The sequence below is a fragment of the Ranitomeya variabilis genome, chromosome 5, assembly GCF_051348905.1.
Source record: "Ranitomeya variabilis isolate aRanVar5 chromosome 5, aRanVar5.hap1, whole genome shotgun sequence".
Classification (NCBI taxonomy): Eukaryota; Metazoa; Chordata; class Amphibia; order Anura; family Dendrobatidae; genus Ranitomeya; species Ranitomeya variabilis.
The window spans coordinates 590,600,145-590,622,368 of NC_135236.1; the positions used below are offsets into that span (position 1 = coordinate 590,600,145).

At 43.3% G+C, this 22,224-nt stretch overlaps 1 protein-coding gene across 1 annotated transcript in view; it reads right to left on the reverse strand.

Moving 5' to 3' along the window:
* DOCK2 (dedicator of cytokinesis 2) overlaps positions 1 to 22,224 on the reverse strand; it is a 1,347,187-nt gene that overhangs the window by 618,905 nt on the left and 706,058 nt on the right. The window contains exon 26 of the mRNA XM_077266018.1: positions 309 to 457. Coding sequence (XP_077122133.1) covers positions 309 to 457 — 149 coding nt within the window. The remainder of the gene's footprint in view (positions 1 to 308; positions 458 to 22,224) is intronic.

Below are 22,224 nucleotides of genomic sequence, written 5' to 3' on the forward strand. Positions count from 1 at the left end.
TTACTGGTGTCATGTCTTTGTGCTGATGGCTGATGCCATTAGTGGACAATAGGAAAACAGGATGGTGACCATATAGTACCCGTTTAAAGCAAAACTAGTTGCACAGCATTACACTACTTGTAAGTACACAGTGCTTTATAATGTGATGATTGCAATATATTAAGAGAAAAAAAATTGATGGGAGGGCTTTTTTGAAGGGAGTCTGCAATAAATATTGAAAAAATAACTAGTTTTCTACTTTCTTGTTTTTGACTAGAACATTGAATACTTTTAGCTAAGTACATAACGGTAATGATTATTGTTCTTACCACATCTTGACTGCTGAGCACCTCCAAAATGCTGTTGAGCAAAAACACACAGTGCTTCTTATCTCTTGATTGGGACACCTCAAGTCCTCCTTGTTCTATCCATTCTTTTAATTCTTTGGTCATCATAGGCAACAAAATATCACGGCATTCTGAAAGGAAAAAAAAATGTGATACTTACATACAGTGGTTAGAGTCATAATTAGTGTTGAGCATTCCGATACCGCAAGTATCGGGTATCGGCCGATATTTGCTGTATCGGAATTCCGATACCGAGATCCAATACTTTTGTGGTATCGGGTATCGGTATCGAAACAACATTAATGTATAAAAGAAAGAATTAAAATAAAAAATATTGCTATACTCACCTCTCCGACGCAGCCTGGACCTCACCGAGGGAACCGGCAGCGTTCTTTGCTTAAAATCACGGCTTCTGATTGGTCGCGTGCCGCCCATGTGGCCGCGACGCGACCAATCACAGCAAGCCGTGACATAATTTTCAGGTCCTTCTAGGCATTCAGTATTTTAAAATTACGTTCCGGCTTTGTGATTGGTCGCGTCGCGGTCACATGGGCGACGCGACCAATCACAAGCCGTGACGTCACGGGAGGCAGGAGACGCGCGCATTTTAAAATGCGCGCGTCTCCTGCCTCCCGTGACGTCACGGCTTGTGATTGGTCGCGTCGCCCATGTGACCGCGACGCGACCAATCACAAGCCAGAACATAATTTTAAAATCCTGAAGGACCTGAAATTACGTCACGGCTTGCTGTGATTGGTTGCGTCGCGGCCACATGGGCGACGCGACCAATCACAAGCCGTGACGTCACGGGAGGCTGGACACGTGCGCATTTTAAAATGCGCGCGTCTCCTGCCTCCCGTGACGTCACAGCTTGTGATTGGTCGCGTCGCCCATGTGACCGCGACGCGGCCAATCACAAAGCTGGAACGCAATTTTAAAATACTGAATGCCTAGAAGGACCTGAAAATTACGTCACGGCTTGCTGTGATTGGTCGCGTCGCGGCCACATGGGCGGCACGCGACCAATCAGAAGCCGTGACGTCACGGAAGGAAGGAAAAGTGCGCATTTTAAGCAAAGAACGCTGCCGGTTCCCTCGGTGAGGTCCAGGCTGCGTCGGAGAGGTGAGTATAGCAATATTTTTTATTTTAATTCTTTATTTTACACATTAATATGGTTCCCAGGGCCTGAAGGAGAGTTTCCTCTCCTTCAGACCCTGGGAACCATCAGGGATACCGTCCGATACTTGAGTCCCATTGACTTGTATTGGTATCGGGTATCGGTATCGGATTAGATCCGATACTTTGCCGGTATCGGCTGATACTTTCCGATACCGATACTTTCAAGTATCGGACGGTATCGCTCAACACTAGTCATAATATGTTACCAAGTTTTAACATTTTAAGCCTAACCTCATGGGTATAATATGTCACTCATGTAGCAGATGCAACATGCCACCATGTAATCAACTGTCAACTCATGTCAACCAAATGACACCACTTACTGTTGCAGTGACCATTAGAGATGATTGACTCAATAAGATGTAAATTGAATTCAAGCTAAATTTTATGAAATTTGCAGATCCCTGAATTCCTAAAAGCTGTAATTCGATTCACACAAATTGACCAAAATATACCCAGCCATCATTTCTCACTTTGCAGAAGGTTACACCAGTTACAGAAGAATAAAATTACCTTAGGGTTCACCATGTGAGGTTTCCTTAAATCCTTACAGTAGTTATGTGATATGGTATAGCGAAGACAATTAATAGGGACTATAATACCCAATTAGAATATAATGAAAAGGTTAATTTATTTCAGTTCTTCAAAACAAAAAGTGAAACTCATATTATATAGAGTGATTACAAATAAAGTGATCTATTGCAAGTATTTATTTCTGTTAATGTTAATGACTATGGCTGGTGAAGTCCATGTTCTGTGTCCATGCCCCAACAGTAGGTGCTCGGTAAGGAAGCCAAATTTTACTATTCGGGTTCGCCCATCTCTAGTTATGATCTATTAGATGGTGGCCTGATTCTAAAGCATTGGGTATTTTAGAATATGTATGTAGTTTATTTATGAAGATTTAAGAATAATGCAATGAATGCACAGGATTTTCCAGGTAAAATATATACATTATCATTAAACTTTATTGCTCATAGAACTTAATACAACTGAACAAAATTATTAAACAGATCATCAAATTTATATTAACCATTACATGAATATCTAACTGTATTTAAATAAATCATCGGATTAAAGAAGAACATCGAAACTACAATATATTTGTTAACAATATCAACCCAAAATATTTTTGTACACCATATGTAAAACACATTCTTGTGAATACTTTTGACTATCTATAAGCAACTTTCCTTGTACAGGGGTATGAAGAACTTGCACCTTGACATTGGATCTCATTTTAACTCATGAAAATACAACGCAGAGTTGTCCATGACCAAAAATGGGCTCCGGTAGATATATGCCAACACGGTGTAGAGTTTGACCTTGTGACTTGTTTATTGTCATGACAAAAGCTGTGACTGACAGAACGTGTTCAGTGAACATGACTGAACTACATGGCACTGTGACTGACAGAACTTTCCAGTAAACGTGGACAAATTGTGCACCAATATTGCTGTTTGGTCGTGCCCATCCAGCCACGACCAATTAGCGAAGCTGTGTTTAAATCCTGTGCCAATATAGATGATTGGTCATGACTAGCTGGGCACGACCAATCACTGAAGCGGTGTTTAAATCCCGTGCTAATTCACAGCCGGACTGCGCCTGTCGCTGACAGGTCGCACCAGGTCGGCCGCGACCAATCGAAGAAGCACATAGTATATTGCCCAGCCACGTAGTATATAGCACAGCCCACACAGTATGTAACACAGGCCATGCAGTATAAAACACAGCTCACGTAGTATGTAACACAGCCCACGTAGTATATAGCAATGTGGGCACCATATCCCTGTTAAAAAAAAATAATTAAAATAAAAAATAGTTATATACTCACCTTCCAGCGGCCCCCGGATCCAGGCGAGGCTTTTAGCGATGCTCCTCACGATGCTCCGGTCCCAAGAATGTATTGCGGTCTCGCGAGATGATGACGTAGCGGTCTCGCGAGGCCGCTATGTCATCATCTCATGAGACCGCAATGCATGGGCCGGAGTGTCGCGAGGAGCGGGAAAGGCGCCGGAAGGTGAGTATATAATGATTTTTTATTTTTTTATTATTTTTAACACTAGATCTTTTTATTATTAATGCTGCATAGGCAGCATCAATAGTAAAAAGTTGGTCATACAGGGTTAATAGCAGCGTTAATGGACTGCGTTACATCGTGGCATAACGCGGTGTGACGCAGCCATTAACCCTTTGTGAGTACTGGAGGGGGGCACTGACAGAGTAGGAAGGGGCGAATTCACGGCCAGACTGTGCCCGTCGCTGATTGGTCACGGCCTGCTGGCCGCGACCAGTCAACGACGCAGTATTTCGGTTACAGACAGACAGACAGACGGAGGTGACCCTTAGACGATTATATAGATAGATAAGGGAGCAAGTAAACAGTCAGTTGTAGAACATGAATGAAGTTGTCAAAAGTAGGGAAAATTGTGCGCATGTGTAAAGCTATTGATAGGTCTTATAGGGAATTCCTGGTATATACTGGTTAGTACTTACTAAAAATAGCCCCAAAAAAGAAAAGTAAACTGCCGATTAAGTCATCAGCACAAAAGGTCATTGATGTTTTCAATGAACAATGAATAGCATATCAGTTTTTACGACAAGATTCAATAACTGAAGTAAAATTTATAATAATAATAATAATTTTATTTCTATAGCGCCAACATTTTCCACAGCACTTTACATTTTAGAGGGGACTTGTACAGACAATAAAATACATTACAGCCTAACAATAATCACAGAAATAGACAGATACCAAGGGGAATGAGGACCTTGATCACAAGCTTACAATCTATGAGGAAATAGGGGAAACACCAAAGGTGGATGATAACAATTGCTTTTGTTCTGCCCTCTGAATATAGGGCAATATGTTTGTATTATGTGCTGGTTTGTTGTGTTATAGCACCATCTAGTGGTGGCTGAATTTTATAATGTGCATCTTTAGCAGCAAATAGAGTGTTGCATTGTGGGATTGAAGCAAGGTATGCCGAGTAGAAGAAACTCCATTTTCTTCTGTGTGCTTCATGGGACACACGTGTTTATTTGCCCTCCTGTAACTGCTCCTACTTGAGTTTGCTATCTGGTAAAGCATAAGCTTAACATCTCTGTTCTTGCAATACAGTATTGTACATATATGTGATTAACTGCATAGCAGCCAGTACACAGGAGATGTGATTATTAGAGATCTGTGTATTTCCATGTTAAAGTTTGCATCACACTTTGTATACTTTCCTGTTAATTGTAAAGTGTCAGGTAAGTATTGGGCAAATAATAACACAGCTATGTTGTTTGTATTCTTATAGTTCCACAGCATGTTCTATACCTGTTTACCAATAAACAAGTTAAAATACAGAGAACGGTCTGTTTATTTTGGAAGACAGAAGTGGTTTATGCTGTATGTTAGATTGCACACCATATCAACGTGTATGAAGACAGAACAGCTTTCTTTGTTCAGAAGTGAAAACAAAAACAAAAGTTGCCGCGCTGCAAGGCACTTACTGGTTCACGCAGAGTCCTGAGTATTGCCACTAGTGCACCGAAAACTTCTCCACCGTCCGATGGTCTCTACTAGAGGGAGCGTCCTCCCTAAGAATGCAGATCCCCTGTAGAAACTCATCACCGCAGCTCAGCGGGAGCCTCGGCTGATGGCGCCGCTGCCAGCGATGCGAGGTGTGCAGGGGGCGTGGTTAGATGGTGACGTCACCTAGCCGTGTGTAACGGACGTGAGTGGGGGCCAATCCCGACGCGTTTCGAGGGTAACGTCCCTCTTCCTCAAGGTATGGCTCCCACATTGCCGCTACACTTATATATCTAGCCATGCATCTGCAGCCCTGTGATCACAGTGAAGACTGGTGGAATATAGTACTCAGCTCCTGCTCAATCTACCCTAATACGACCAGTGTGGTCGCTGTTATTGCAACCGCTATGCTATGAGTGTAAATGTGTAGACCTCGCATTAGGAGTGCATATATAATCCTACTGAACACAGTTAAAAACATTCAAAATCCTATTTCTATAAAAATGAAATCTATACTGTTATAATCTGTTAAAATACAATCTTTATTTAGAATCTGAATAAAATTAATAAATATGTGCTCCTATAAAAATATATATAAAAGACTTTTCACATAAAAACTAATGTAAATAGAGTCACAATATGCTAATATCCCCACGTGCATATATACACACGTGAAATTGTTAACTGAAAATGGGACCCTGGTATGGAGTACTGGGGGAATTGTCAAAAATAAAAAACACCTTCACATAAAATACACCACCAGGAACCCACCCTCCTGCAATAAAATATCGCAACTGCTGTTTTTTATTTATCCTAAAAATCTCAAAGGGCATACAGTTCAATTTCATAATTGAGTCCTTTAGGGGCCAAAGTATCCAAATTGAAAATCCATCTGGATTCAATGCGGGACATGCTTTTAATGTAATCCCCTCCTCTCGGGTTTTTGGGTACCAACTGGATGCCACAAAATGAAAAACCCTCAACTGAGCACTTGTGTTTTTCCGCAAAATGCCGTGATAGAGGATGCCCTACAAAACCCTTCATTATGTTGTCCAGGTGCTCTTTAATCCTTACTCTAAGCCGTCTTTTTGTGCGGCCCACATACATTTTATCACATGGACATTTTATTATATAAATAATACCCATCGAGTGACATGAAATATTGTCTTTGAGGTGAAACTCCCTAGTTTTGTCCATGTTCCAAACAGAATCCTGCCGTGTTGGGTGATGAGATTACATATAGGAAGCTACTGGGTGACCCTACTCCCCGTTTTGTGAAGAAATTGAATTTGCTAGCCACTAAAGGGAAAGCAGCAGGCATTCTGAACAAGAAGTAATACCAGTTTATCTATAATAAAACACCCAGTTTGGCTATATTTTACCACATCCCGAAAGTACACAAAAATTCTAAATGCCCACCAGGGAGGCCTATTATATCGGGTATCAATTGCCTCACGGCCAATCTTTTGAAATATGTGGATACACACTTACAGAAGTGTGTTCCATCTCTCCCAGCGTACCTTAAAGATACCCAAGACACCATCAAGGGCTTTAGAAAATATTCAGTGGACCGATAAGTATATATTGGGTACTTTGGACATTAGGTCCCTTTATACGGTGATCGATCAAATAAAAGGGTGTGAGTCTGCAGAATATTTTTTAAGAAAGTCACAGCTGTATAATCCTACACAATTGGCATTCATTGTGGAAGGAATGAAGTTCATCCTCCAACATAATTATTTTGTTTATAATAGCCAATTTTATTTACAAACCTGGGGTACAGCCATGGGGACTAAATTTGCTCCAAGTTACGCCAATCTGTATGTTGGGAAATGGGAGGAGTCATGTATCTTTCAAGATGAGTCATTACATGAAGGCCTTATCATGTGGCGGTGTTATATTGACGACGTCCTATTCATCTGGGAAGGGTCCCGTCAACGGCTGGAAGATTTCATAGGGGGTCTTAATAAAAATACATACGGTCTAGAATCTTCGGGAACTTTTAGCACAACAGAGGTAAATTTCCTGGATTTGAACATTTTTGTTGAAAATAACATTTTGTACACAAAATGTCATCATAAAGAAATAGACTGTAATAGCTATATTCAGATGGATAGTTGTCATCTTCCTGCCTGGCTTCGTAATATCCCAAAAAGCCAGTTTATACGTATTAGACGTAATTGTACGAGACATACAGATTTCGACATTGAATCTAGGACCCTACAGAAGCAATTTTTAGAAAAGGGGTACGATCTCCCCTCCCTTGAGCGGGCAAGCCGGGAGGCCAGGATTATCCCAAGGCCTAACTTGATCCATAGTATCAAGGAATATAAAGGGAGGACGCCTTTGGCAGAAGAAATAGGAAAAATTCCATTGATCACCCAGTACCATGCTAACCATGGAAGTTTTTCGAGGATTATCAATAAATACTGGCCCATTTTACAAAAAGACAAGGTGGTGGGAGAACTTTTACCAGCAAAACCAAGATTTGTTTACCGGAAAGTAAAGAATATTGGAAATATTCTAGCACCAACCGCCAAAATGGGTCTTTGTATGAATAAGATTATAAAAAAGCAAAGTAATCTGAATAATAAAGAAGGAAGCTTCTCTTACTGTAGGAGGTGCCCATGCTGCTTACGTTTAGGACGTCCAACGGTACGGCAGGATTCTGTTTGGAACATGGACAAAACTAGGGAGTTTCACCTCAAAGACAATATTTCATGTCACTCGATGGGTGTTATTTATATAATAAAATGTCCATGCGATAAAATGTATGTGGGCCGCACAAAAAGACGGCTTAGAGTAAGGATTAAAGAGCACCTGGACAACATAATGAAGGGTTTTGTAGGGCATCCTCTATCACGGCATTTTGCGGAAAAACACAAGTGCTCAGTTGAGGGTTTTTCATTTTGTGGCATCCAGTTGGTACCCAAAAACCCGAGAGGAGGGGATTACATTAAAAGCATGTCCCGCATTGAATCCAGATGGATTTTCAATTTGGATACTTTGGCCCCTAAAGGACTCAATTATGAAATTGAACTGTATGCCCTTTGAGATTTTTAGGATAAATAAAAAACAGCAGTTGCGATATTTTATTGCAGGAGGGTGGGTTCCTGGTGGTGTATTTTATGTGAAGGTGTTTTTTATTTTTGACAATTCCCCCAGTACTCCATACCAGGGTCCCATTTTCAGTTAACAATTTCACGTGTGTATATATGCACGTGGGGATATTAGCATATTGTGACTCTATTTACATTAGTTTTTATGTGAAAAGTCTTTTATATATATTTTTATAGGAGCACATATTTATTAATTTTATTCAGATTCTAAATAAAGATTGTATTTTAACAGATTATAACAGTATAGATTTCATTTTTATAGAAATAGGATTTTGAATGTTTTTAACTGTGTTCAGTAGGATTATATATGCACTCCTAATGCGAGGTCTACACATTTACACTCATAGCATAGCGGTTGCAATAACAGCGACCACACTGGTCGTATTAGGGTAGATTGAGCAGGAGCTGAGTACTATATTCCACCAGTCTTCACTGTGATCACAGGGCTGCAGATGCATGGCTAGATATATAAGTGTAGCGGCAATGTGGGAGCCATACCTTGAGGAAGAGGGACGTTACCCTCGAAACGCGTCGGGATTGGCCCCCACTCACGTCCGTTACACACGGCTAGGTGACGTCACCATCTAACCACGCCTCCTGCACACCTCGCGTCGCTGGCAGCGGCGCCATCGGCCGAGGCTCCCGCTGAGCTGCGGCGACGAGTTTCTACAGGGGATCTGCATTCTTAGGGAGGACGCTCCCTCTAGTAGAGACCATCGGACGGTGGAGAAGTTTTCGGTGCACTAGTGGCAATACTCAGGACTCTGCGTGAACCAGTAAGTGCCTTGCAGCGCGGCAACTTTTGTTTTTGTTTTCACTTCTGAATTATTTTCGGGCAGTTCCACACACCTACTGGCTTGTCTGCCTGCTGCTGCTTCATTCAGGCACGCGTGTCTAGCACCCCTGTGATCCACAATTATTATATTTTGAGCTTTCTTTGTTCTAACCAGCCATAATGTGAGAAATCAGGTGTTCATGTAATGCTGCATGAAATGGTTATTAGCAAGAATAGGTAACAGTACAGACAGAGAGCTACTAAATGCATAAAGCATGTGAGAACATGATAAGAGGGACCTGGTTATGGTGAAAATTTTCAATGGGCAACACAGGGATAATTAAATATATGTGTTGAGGTGGTAGGCCAGTCTGCAGAAATGCGTTTTTACGGCACACTTAAAACTGTGGGTATTGGGGATAAATCAAATTATCCTGGGTAGTGCATTCCAAAGAATTGGTGCAGCGCGTGAGAAGTCTTGGAGACAGGAGTGAGAGATTCTGATTATTAAGGAGGTTAACCTCAGTTCATTAGCAGAATGGAGGGCATGGGTAGAGTGGTAGACTGAGACAAGGTAGGAGATGTAGGGTGGTGCTTAACCGCTTTGTGGGTGAGAGTGATAAATTTATATTGAATTTTGGAGTGGATTGGAGTGGAGTGCAATGACTGGCACAAAATAGAGGCATTGGTGCAACGGTTGGTGAGGAAAATGATGCTGGCTGCAGCATTCAAGACAGATTGGAGAGGGGAGAGTTTGGTAAAGAGGGAGACCGATTAATAGAGAGTTGCAATAGTCCAGACAAGAATGAATAAGAGCAAGAGTAAAGGTTTTTGCAGAGTCAAAAGTAAGAAAAGGTTGAATTCCAGAAATGTTTTTGAGGTGCAGATAACAAGAGCGAGCCAGTGATCTGATGTGTGTGTGTGTGTGTGTGTGTGTGTGGGGGGGGGGGTGGTGAATAAAAGATCTGAACCAAGTATGACCCCAAGAGGGCAGGCATGTTGTTGGGGAGTAATGGTAGAACCACACACGGACATGGCAATGTCTCACATAGGTAAGTTATGGGTATAGGGAGGAAACACAAGGAGATCAGTTTTTGACAGGTTCAGTTTCAGATTGATTGTCTTCCTGCTGTCTCAAACACCATGTCCTCCATCTCTGTTGTTTTGTAAAAATGCAGACATGATTTCAAGAGCAGAGGTGCATAATTTGGTGTCATCAGCATAGAGATGGTAGTGGAAACCAAATCTGCTGATTGTTTGTCCAATAAAGGCAATATACAAGGAGAAGAGGAAGGGGCCTAGGACTGATCCTTTAGGAATCACAACAGTAAGGGGAAGATAAGAGGAGGAGGAGCCAACAAAAGACACAGTGAAGGAATGGTCAGAGAGGTAGGAGGAGAACCAGGTGAAAATGGTGGACTTGAGACAAATGGAGCAAAGCATAGTGGGGAGGAGCTGATGATCCACAGTGTCAAATGCTGCACAGAGTTCCAGGAGAGTTAGCATGGAGTTGTGACCATAAGGGTAAGTTCACACAGGGCATTTTTACTGCATTTTTTGCTGCTTTTTTATGCCAATTTTCAGCTGCTTTTTACAGTACCAGCAAAGCCTATGAGATTTCAGAAATCTCATGCACACACATTGATTTTTGTTTGATCAGTATTTTGTGCTTTGCTGCGTTTTTTGGACATAGAGCATGTCACTTCTTTCAGCGTTTTTGTTGCGTTTTTTCACCCATTGACTTGAATGGGCACTGAAAAAAGCGCAGCAAAAACGCAGCAAAATCGCAGGTATAATTATTTGCTTTGATTTTGCTGCTGAAAATTCAAGAATATTAGCATGGACAAAGAAAAAAAAAACGCATAAAAAAACACACCAAAAAACAACAAATACGCACCAAAAAAACGCACCTAAACCTGCGTTTTGCTTCTTTCCTGCCCAGAAGATCAGGTTTTGCTGCAGAAAAAAAAGCAGCAAAAACGCCCTCTGTGAACTTACCCTTAGATTTAGCTGTTAGTCGATTCATTCTATTTCTAATGAATATCATTTACTCACCTTCCAGGAACAAATGTCAGGTTTGAATTTACAGGAGTTGAGTAGTGTGGAGGATAATGTCTATATGAGTGCACTGCTGAACAAACTCCGAAGTTTAATGTATGTAACCCTTTTTATCCAGTACAGTCCAGATCAACTTCAATGGATCTATTTCAGGATATAATGCAACGGGTACTGCGTGAATTACACTCTTCTGTGAGATCCACACATAAAATTCTAATCTTTCTTGATGTGAATCAATGGCTTTAGAGGAATTAAGAAACATGGATAATATTGTTATAAAATATCTGATAAGGGAGGTTTGGTGGTTGTTCTAGATTTGGAAGTTTATAATGAACAAATGTCACTTATCTGATGTGTCCACCTATAGAAAACTCCCTAGTAATCCTTTACTTTCTTACACTGAGGAAACACATTCAATCATCAATGAAGGTTTTGCACTGGGGGTGTTTTCAAAACAACTTAAAGATTATTTAACTGTTTTACAACCAAAACTACCATATATTTATGGTCTTCCTAAAACGAAAAAAGCACTTTATCCCCCACCAATGAGACCTGTTATGTGAGGAATTGGCTCTTTGACAGAGCGAGCAGGTGAGTGGTTGTATTCTATGTTGCAACCTCTGGTCCAGCGGGCATGTGGCTTCCTTAAGGACTCTCGTGACGTGCTCGATCAGATGTCCCGTTTGTCCTGGGATGGTGAATGCTCATGGCTAAGCTGTGACGTAGTTTCACTGAACACCCGCACACCTCATGAGGTAGTGCAAGCACTTGATTTTCATTTGCGGCGTTTTAGTCAGTACTCTCGGGACTTGTGCGGCTATATTTTGGATGTTTTTTTTCTTGATGACGTATAATTTTTTCTTATTTGATAAGCAATTTTATTTGCAATGCAAGGGAGTTTCGATGGGGGCGAAATTTTCCCCGTCCCTTGCTAATCTGGTCATGTCCTATTGGGAATTGAATTGGCTTTATGTATGCACTAATCCTTACACTTCTAATTTCTTTTGGTATGGGATATTCATCGACGACCTCCTATTCATTTGGAAGGGTGATAGGTCACTAATACCTGAATTTGTGCAGTATATCAATAGTAATCCCTTTGGTTTGTCTTTTACATCGGTTTCTCACAATCATCTATTTTGTTTTTAGATCTACAATTGGTGGGTTTGGATAATAAAATTACCACCTCAACATATTGAAAACCTCTTTCTGGAAACAGCATATTGCATGCATCTATTACTCCTCACTCTCCTTCGCTATCCCCAAACCCCAGCACCCTCTAACCAAGTAATAATCTCTCCTTCCCTCCTGCCTCCCCACCTGACATCCTCAGACTTGCTCCTCAACCTCAGATCTCTCCTAATAAAACACAAAACAAGCCACCCACTCTCCTTCTCCCACGTGTTCTGTCTCTCTCTGCTTCTCCTCACTGTTGGCGACATATCTCCCAATCCTGGACCTTCACATCTCATACCTCCCATTACCCCCTCCTATCAATCCCAACCCAACATAAACCCAAATCTTGCCCACCTCAAATCTGTGCCCTTGACATTCACCACCTTGCTCCCTCTCTCTGAAGCACTCTGGAATGCCCTCTCCATCTGCAATAAACTCCACGTGATTCACAACCTCTTTAACTCTCGTAATCTTTCCTTCCTGGGCCTCACTGACACATCCTCCCCTGCTGCACTATGTTATGGAGGACTCCACTTCACCCACACTCCTTGTCCTGGCAACAGACAAGGTGGAGGAGTGGGCCTTCTCATTTCTTCTAACTGTACCTTTAACCCAATCCCACTTCTACCCTACCTTATCCTCCCCTCTTTAGAAGTCTGCATCTACTCTCCCTCCAGCCTCCAAATGACCATCACATACCGACCATTGGTTCCAACAACTGCCTTTTTTGACCAGTTCTCCACCTGGCTTCTTTACTTTTTCTCTGCTGACATTCCCACCATCATCATGGGTGACTTCAACATCCCCATTGACACCCACCAGTCACACCTAGACCCTCACACACTCTCTGACTCTATTCAGCCACTGTCCTCCATAGCTTCACTCCATGGCACAGACACTGCCACTAGTTTCTACAATGCCACTCTGGCATCAGCCATCGACTCGGTAACCCCTGTCATGCATAGCAGAGTGCACGAATCAATAGACAACCCTGGCACAATAACATCGCTAAAAAGCTTTGGCAAGTATCCAGAATTGCAGAACGACGTTGGAAGAAAACGCATTCGTAAGATGATTTCACTGCACTCAAACAAGCAACACTTGCATCAAATCAGCTCTCACCTCTGCTAAACAGTCCTACTTTATATCCCTTGTATCTTCCCTACCCCACAACCCCAAACAGTTGTTCAACACCTTTAACTCCCTCCTCCACCAACCACTGCCCCCTCCGAGTTCCCTAATCTCTGCCGAGAACTTTGGTCTATCTTATTTTTGAAGTGCGTTCCAAACAAGGCAATTCTTTGTTGTCCGACCACCACAATCCCTTTGTATGCCAGACCAATGCCCTAACCCCATAACTTTCCTCTAAAAAAATCACTGAAGGACAGCTTGCTCATCTTCTCTCCAAATCACACTTCCCCCTTGTGCGCTTGGCCCCATCCCATCCCACCTCCTCCCCAACCTCACCACTACACTAATCCCTTCCCTAACCCATCTCTTCAGTTGATCACAAACTTCTGGTACCTTCCCCTCTGCTTTCAAACATGCCACAGTCACACCTATCCTCAAAAAGCCATGCCTTAACCTGAGCACTATGTCTAGCCACCTCCCCATATCTTTGCTCCCAAACTACTTGAGCAGCACGTCCACGCTGAACTTTCCTCTCACCTTGCATCTAACTCTCTCTTCGACAGCCTACAATCTGGCTTCTGTTTCCAACATTCTACTGAGACTACCCTGACCAAACTTACGAACAACTTACTTACTGCCAAAGCTAACAGACAATTGTCTATTCTCCTCCTTCCAGACCTGTCGTCTGCTTTTGACACAGTTGACCACTGCCTCCTACTGCAGATCCTCTCTTCCTTTGGTACATCGCCCTATCCTGGTGCTCAACATACCTTATCAGCCGCACATTTAGCTTTTCCTACTCCCATACTACCTCTTCATCTCAACCCCTTTCTCTTGGTGTCCCTCAAGGCTCTGTCGTAGGACACTTTCTCTTCTCAATCTATACCCTTGGCCTGGGACAACTCAAAGCCCTATGGCTTTCAGTACCATATATGTGCAGATGATACTCAGATCTACCTCTCTGGCCCAGATGTCACCTCTCTGCTCTCCAGAATCCCAGAGTGTCCATCAGCAATATCCTCCTTCTACTCTCACTTCCTCAAACTCAATGTGAACAAATCAGAACAATTATTTTTCCTCCATCTTGCTAACCTTTCCTACCTGATCTATCTATCACAATAAATGAATTCATACTTTCCCCTGTCCCTGTAATCCACTGATTGGGAGTAACCCTTGACTCTGACTTGTCCTTAAAACCGCACATACATGCTCTCGCCACCTCCTGTCGCCTCCAGCTCAAAAATATTTCCAGAATCCATCCTTTCCTCAACTCTCACTCTACCAAAATGCTTGTTCATGCCCTAATCATCTCCCGCCTTGACTACTGCAACATCCTCCTCTGTGTCCTACCTTTTAACACTCTCGCACCCCTCCAGTCCGTCATTAACTCTGCTACCCGACTAATTAATCTCTCTCCTCGCTACACTCCTGCATCCCCTTTTTGCAAATCCCTTCACTGGCTCCCCAGCGTATCCAGTTTAAACTACTAACACTGACCTACAAAGCCATCCATAGCCTTTCTCCATATATTTCTGAAAATATCTCTCAATATCTTCCCTCACGTAATCTCCGGTCCTCCCAAGACCTCCTTCTCTCGCTCCTCACCCAATCGCCTCCAAGACTTCTCCCGAGTATCCCCTATCATCTGGAATTCTGTGCCCCAACACGTTCAGTTATCCACCACATTTGGATCCTTCAAATGGAATCTGAAAACCCATCTCTTCAAAGAAGCTTACAACCTGTAATGACCACACGGCCACCTCAACACCATTGGAGCTACTGCAACCCCTGGCCTACTGTCTCCTTCCCAACAATCCTGTAGAATGTAAGCCCGAAAGGGCAAGGTCCTCTTCCCTCTGTATCAGTCAGACTTTGGTTTGTTTACTGTAAGTGTTATTTTTATTTTGATGCAACCCCATCTAATGTACAGCACCATGGAATTAATGGTGCTATATAAATAAATAATAATAATCTGGTTGTCACCCAAAACATACAGTAGGATCAATACCAGTGGGCGAGTTTACCCACATCAAAAGAAATTGTAGTGATGATGGCAATTTAAGGGGTGAATTTTTTGATTGTGAGAACAAATTAAAAAATAGGGGTTACCCTAGTTAGATGCTCAATAGGGCTAAAAAAAATTATTGAAGAAAACAATTTTTCTGACTTGCTGGACAATACTTCGCATAGACCAAAAAAAATGGGACAAACCTGTTCTTTCATCACAATACAGATATTTTATAAATATCTTCCTATATTGGAGGAGGATAATGTTCTGTCCAAATTTTAAGTTCTAGTTGTGCGGTTGTGGCTAAAAGAGCTCAAACTATTGGGAATATTTTTGTCCAACACCCATAATATACATCTTGACAGGCACACTTGGCTGTATTGCAAGGGATTTTTCAGATGTGGGGAGAACCAATGTAGGATGTGCAAATTTGTATCGGTAGTAAAAAAGTTTTTGTAATTCTGATGCAACCAAGCAGTTCCCCATTAAGCAACATCTAAACTGCAAGAGCGAAAATGTGTTGTATATCATCCATTGTTCTATTTGTTACAAAATGTATGCACGGTGGCTCAGTGGATAGTACTGCAGCCTTGCAGCGCTGGGGTCCTGGGTTCAAATCCCACGAAGGACAACATCTGCAAGGAGTTTGTATGCTCTCCCCGTGTTTGCGTGGGTTTCCTCCGTGTACTCCGGTTTCCTCCCATATTCTAAAAAACATACTGATAAGGATCCTTGATTTTGAGCCCCATCGGGGACAGCAATGATAATGTGTGCAAACTGTAAAGCGCTGCAAAATATGTTAGCGCTATATAAAAATAAAGATTATTATTATGTATGTTTGTTGTACCATCGGAAATCTGAAAAAACGTATTTCCGAGCATTTGACTGATATTTATAATAATAATGATGATTCATTCCGTGCCATGTCACAGGCTTTCAGGCATTTTGTACAGGTTCATGGAGGAAGTACATCATCTTTCCATGTTTATGCTATAGAAAGAATCCATTTGACCCAAAGGGGAGGAGATACAAAGAAACCTCTCAGTGATCGTGAAGCATAGTGGATGTTTTACTGTCACGGGGAGACTAGGTGAGCAAGAGCTAATAACCCGGGCCCCTGCAATTTCCCTCAGACTAGGGAAATCCTGACTGACCCTCTACCTAGAGTTTACACTGATGGTGTGCATGTCTAGGCCTCGACCCTCGCCCTGTCTCCTGTTTCAACCCTAGGCTGAAACCACCGCCCACCACCCAGTGAAAAGATAATACGCCAATTCCCCCAGTTAGCACAGACAAGGATAACGGAAAATATACACCACGCCACAGTCACTCAGGAATACACTATAAATGCGCAGGGCAAAATAAATACAAATATAGGAAGGAGTAAATAAGACAAAGGGAAATACTCCACCAGCAACAATACTCCAACTACTAGCTCACCACTCCAGACCGAGATAACAACCCACAAGACAGAAGCTATAATCAGCGACGCCCAATGTTCAGAAGAACTATTTAAAGGCAGTGGGCGTGGCCCAGCTTCCAATCCGAGCACCAGCTAAATTAACCCCGGACCAGCTAGATAAAATCTAGCCGACGCCCCTGAGCACTGTTGTGAACTCTGTTTTCGGGCTCCCTCTTGTGGTCACTGGTGGTATGGTGTGACTTTTGCTTTGGGCTCCCCCTGGTGGCTTTGTTTGTTATCCTGCTGGTCTCTGGCTATCAGCTGGTTCGTTATCCTCTGGGAGGTTCCTATATAGCTCTGTTTTACTTCCACTTGTGGCCGGCTGTCGATGTAATCAGTGCTACTCAGATTCCTTCTGACTACCTTGCTCCCAGTCCATCCAGGATAAGCTAAGTTTTGTTTGCTCATTTTTTAATCAGCAGTGTTTATCATGTTTTCTGTTCCAGCTTGCTAAAATGTAATTCCCTCGCTTGCTGGTTGCTCTAGTGGGCTGAGTTTCTCCCCACACACCGTTAGTTGGTGTGTGGGTTCTTGAAATCTCAGGATGGATATTTTGTAAGGGTTTTTTATTGATCGCATAGACCCCTGCTCTATTTTCTGCTTTCTAGTACTAGTGGGCCTCTTTTGCTGAATCTGATTTCATCCCTATGTATGTGCCTTCTTCTTACTTCACTGTTAATATTTGTTGGGGGCTTCTATATCTTTGGGGATTATTTCTCTGGAGGCAAGCGAGGTCTTTCTTTCTCTTTAGGGGTAGCTAGTTCCTCAGGCTGGCTCGAGACGTCTAAGAATTTTTTAGGCACGTTCACCGGCTACCTCTAGTTGTTTTGGATAGGTTCAGATTTGCGATCAATCCAGTTACCATCTCCCTAGAGCTCGTCCTTAGTTTAATCACTTGCTGATCTATTTGTGATCCTCCGCCACTTGGGATCATAACAGTACAGCCGGCCAGACAAGTGTTAATTGCATGGCAGAAGCAGGAGAAAATAAGCCTTGAGAATTTTTTTTTTTTTCTGTTGTTGCCGTGTGTCTAGCTGCTGTTGCTGCTTCTCTCCTCCTCTTAATCTTGGTGTGGCTCTGAGTTCAGCTGCTGACATGGATGTCCAGAGCTTGGCTTCCAGTCTGGATCATCTTGCTGCTAGGGTTCAAAGTATTCAGGATTTTGTTGTTCACAGTCCTATGTCAGAGCCTAGAATACCTATTCCGGAGTTGTTTTCTGGAGATAGATCTAGGTTCCTGAATTTTAGGAACAATTGTAAGTTGTTTCTTTCTTTGAAACCTCGTTCCTCTGGTGATGCCGTTCAGCAAGTTAAGATTATCATTTCCTTTTTGCGTGGTGACCCCCAAGATTGGGCCTTCGCATTGGCGCCAGGGGATCCTGCATTGCTTAGTGTAGATGCGTTTTTTCTAGCCCTTGGATTGCTCTATGAGGAACCTAATCTTGAGAACCAGGCTGAAAAAACGTTATTGGCCCTCTCGCAGGGGCAAGATGAAGCAGAGGTGTACTGCCAGAAATTTCGGAAATGGTCGGTGCTTACTCAGTGGAATGAGTGTGCCCTGGCTGCAAATTTCAGAGAAGGTCTTTCTGAAGCCATTAAGAATGTCATGGTGGGGTTCCCTACGCCTGCAGGTCTGAATGAGTCAATGACTCTGGCCATTCAGATTGATCGGTGTTTGCGGGAGTGCAAACCTGTGCACCATTTGGCGGTGTCTTCTGAACAGACACCTGAATCTATGCAATGTGACAGAATTCTGACCAGAAGTGAACGGCAAAATTATAGACGGCAAAATGGGTTGTGCTTTTACTGTGGTGACTCAGCTCATGTTATCTCAGCATGCTCTAAGCGCAAAAAAAAGGTTGATAAATCTGTCACCATTGGTACTTTACAGCCTAAGTTCATTTTGTCTGTTACCCTGATTTGTTCCCTGTCATCTTACCCGGTTAATGCTTTTGTAGATTCAGGTGCCGCCCTGAGTCTGATGGATTGGTCATTTGCCAGGCACTGTGGTTTTGATTTGGAGCCTTTAAAATTCCCTATTCCACTAAGGGGAATTGATTCTACACCATTGGCTACAAATAGACCTCAGTACTGGACACAGGTGACCATGTGCATGACTCCTGTTCATCGGGAGGCGATTCGCTTTCTTGTACTGCATAATTTGCATGATGTTGTCGTGTTGGGTCTACCATGGTTGCAGACTCATAATCCAGTCCTGGATTGGAAAGCTATGTCGGTGTCAAGTTGGGGTTGTCAGGGAATTCATGGTGACGCTCCTGTGGTGTCAATTGCTTCGTCCACTCCTTCTGAAGTCCCTACGTTTTTGTCAGACTACCAGGATGTATTTGAGGAGCCCAAACTCAATTCTCTACCTCCTCATAGGGACTGTGATTGTGCTATAAATTTGATTCCTGGTAGTAAGTTTCCTAAGGGACGACTTTTCAATTTATCTGTGCCGGAGCATGCTGCCATGCGGAGTTATATAAAGGAGTCTTTAGAGAAGGGACATATTCGCCCGTCCTCATCCCCTCTTGGTGCAGGATTCTTTTTTGTGGCTAAAAAGGATGGTTCCCTGAGACCCTGTATTGATTATCGCCTTTTGAATAAAATCACGGTCAAATTTCAGTATCCTTTGCCATTGTTAACTGATTTGTTTGCTCGCATTAGGGGGTCTAGTTGGTTCACCAAGATAGATCTTCGTGGTGCGTATAACCTTGTGCGTATAAAACAGGGTGATGAATGGAAAACTGCATTTAATACGCCTGAAGGCCATTTTGAGTACTTGGTGATGCCTTTTGGACTTTCTAATGCTCCTTCAGTCTTTCAGTCCTTTATGCATGACATCTTCCATGAATATCTGGATAAGTTTATGATTGTGTATCTGGATGATATTCTGTTTTTTTCGGATGATTGGGAGTCTCATGTTAAGCAGGTCAGGATGGTCTTTCAGGTCCTACGTGACAATGCTTTATTTGTGAAGGGCTCAAAATGTCTTTTTGGAGTCCATTAGATTTCTTTTTTGGGTTTCATTTTTTCTCCTTCTACTATTGAGATGGACCCAGTCAAGGTTCAGGCTATTCATGACTGGACGCAGCCTACATCTGTTAAGAGTCTTCAGAAGTTCTTGGGTTTTGCTAATTTTTACCGTCGCTTCATAGCTAATTTTTCTGGCGTTGTTAAGCCTTTGACGGATTTGACCAAGAAGGGTTCTGATGTGACTAATTGGTCTTCTGCGGCTGTGGAGGCCTTTCGGGAGCTGAAGCGTCGGTTTTCTTCGGCTCCGGTCTTATGTCAGCCAGATGTCTCACTTCCCTTCCAGGTGGAGGTTGATGCTTCCGAGATTGGAGCGGGGGCTGTTTTGTCGCCGAGAAGCCCCGATGGCTCTGTGATGAAGCCATGTGCTTTCTTTTCAAGAAAGTTTTCGACTGCCGAGCGGAAGTATGATGTCGGTAATCGGGAGCTGTTGGCTATGAAGTGGGCATTTGAGGAGTGGCGACATTGGCTCGAGGGAGCTAAACATCGTGTGGTGGTCTTTACTGACCACAAGAATTTGATTTACCTCGAGTCGGCCAAGCGGCTGAATCCCAGACAGGCTCGTTGGTCATTGTTTTTCTCTCGTTTTGATTTCATGGTCTCGTACCTGCCGGGTTCGAAGAATGTGAAAGCTGATGCTCTTTCTAGGAGTTTTGTGCCTGACTCTCCTGGAGATTCAGAGCCGGCTGGTATCCTTAGAGAAGGGGTGATTTTGTCTGCCATCTCCCCAGATTTGCGACGTGTGCTGCAAGAGTTTCAGGCGGATAGACCTGACCGCTGTCCACCGGAGAGACTGTTTGTCCCGGATAGATGGACCAACAGAGTCATCTCCGAGGTTCATTCTTCGGTGTTGGCGGGCCATCCTGGAATATTTGGTACCAGAGACTTGGTGGCCAGGTCTTTTTGGTGGCCTTCCTTGTTGCGGGATGTGCATTCCTTTGTGCAGTCTTGTGGAATTTGTGCTCGGGCGAAGCCTTGCTGTTCTCGTGCCAGTGGTTTGCTGTTACCTTTGCCTGTCCCGAAGAGGCCTTGGACGCACATTTCCATGGATTTTATTTCAGATCTCCCTGTCTTTCAGAGAATGTCTGTCATCTGGGTGGTGTGTGATCGTTTTTCTAAGATGGTCCATTTGGTGCCCTTGCCTAAGTTGCCTTCCTCCTCCGAGTTGGTTCCACTGTTTTTTCAAAATGTGGTTCGTTTGCACGTGATTCCTGAGAACATTGTTTCTGACAGAGGATCCCAGTTTGTGTCTAGATTTTGGCGGACCTTTTGTGCTAAGTTGGGCATTGAATTGTCTTTTTCGTCGGCCTTCCATCCTCAGACGAATGGCCAAACCGAGCGAACTAATCAGACCTTGGAGACTTATTTAAGATGTTTTGTTTCTGCTGACCAGGACGACTGGGTTACTTTTTTACCGCTAGCCGAGTTTGCCCTTAATAATCGGGCTAGTTCTGCTACTTTGGTTTCTCCTTTTTTTTGTAATTCGGGGTTTCATCCTCGTTTTTCCTCGGGTCAGGTGGAGCCTTCTGACTGTCCTGGAGTGGATGTTGTGGTGGATAGGTTGCATCAGATTTGGAATTATGTGGTGGACAATTTGAAGTTGTCACAAGAGAAGGCTCAGCTCTTTGCCAACCGCCGTCGCTGTGTGGGTCCCCGACTTCGCGTTGGGGACTTGGTGTGGTTGTCTTCTCGCTTCGTTCCTATGAAGGTCTCCTCTCCTAAGTTCAAGCCTCGGTTTATCGGTCCTTATAAGATTCTGGAAGTCCTTGGCCCTGTGTCATTCCGTCTGGACCTCCCGGCATCATTTGCTATTCATAATGTGTTCCATCGCTCGTTGTTGCGGAGGTATGTGGTACCTGTGGTTCCTCCGGTTGAGCCTCCTGCCCCGGTGCTGGTTGAGGGAGAATTGGAATACGTGGTGGAGAAGATCTTGGATTCTCGTGTTTCTAGACGGAGGCTCCAGTATTTGGTCAAGTGGAAGGGCTATGGTCAGGAGGATAATTCTTGGGTTGTCGCCTCTGATATTCATGCGGCCGATTTGGTTCGTGCCTTCCATGTGGCTCATCCTGATCGCCCTGGGGGTTTTCATGAGGGTTCGGTGACCCCTCCTTAAGGGGGGGGGTACTGTTGTGAACTCTGTTTTCGGGCTCCCTCTTGTGGTCACTGGTGGTATGGTGTGACTTTTGCTTTGGGCTCCCCCTGGTGGCTTTGTTTGTTATCCTGCTGGTCTCTGGCTATCAGCTGGTTCGTTATCCTCTGGGAGGTTCCTATATAGCTCTGTTTTACTTCCACTTGTGGCCGGCTGTCGATGTAATCAGTGCTACTCAGATTCCTTCTGACTACCTTGCTCCCAGTCCATCCAGGATAAGCTAAGTTTTGTTTGCTCATTTTTTGATCAGCAGTGTTTATCATGTTTTCTGTTCCAGCTTGCTAAAATGTAA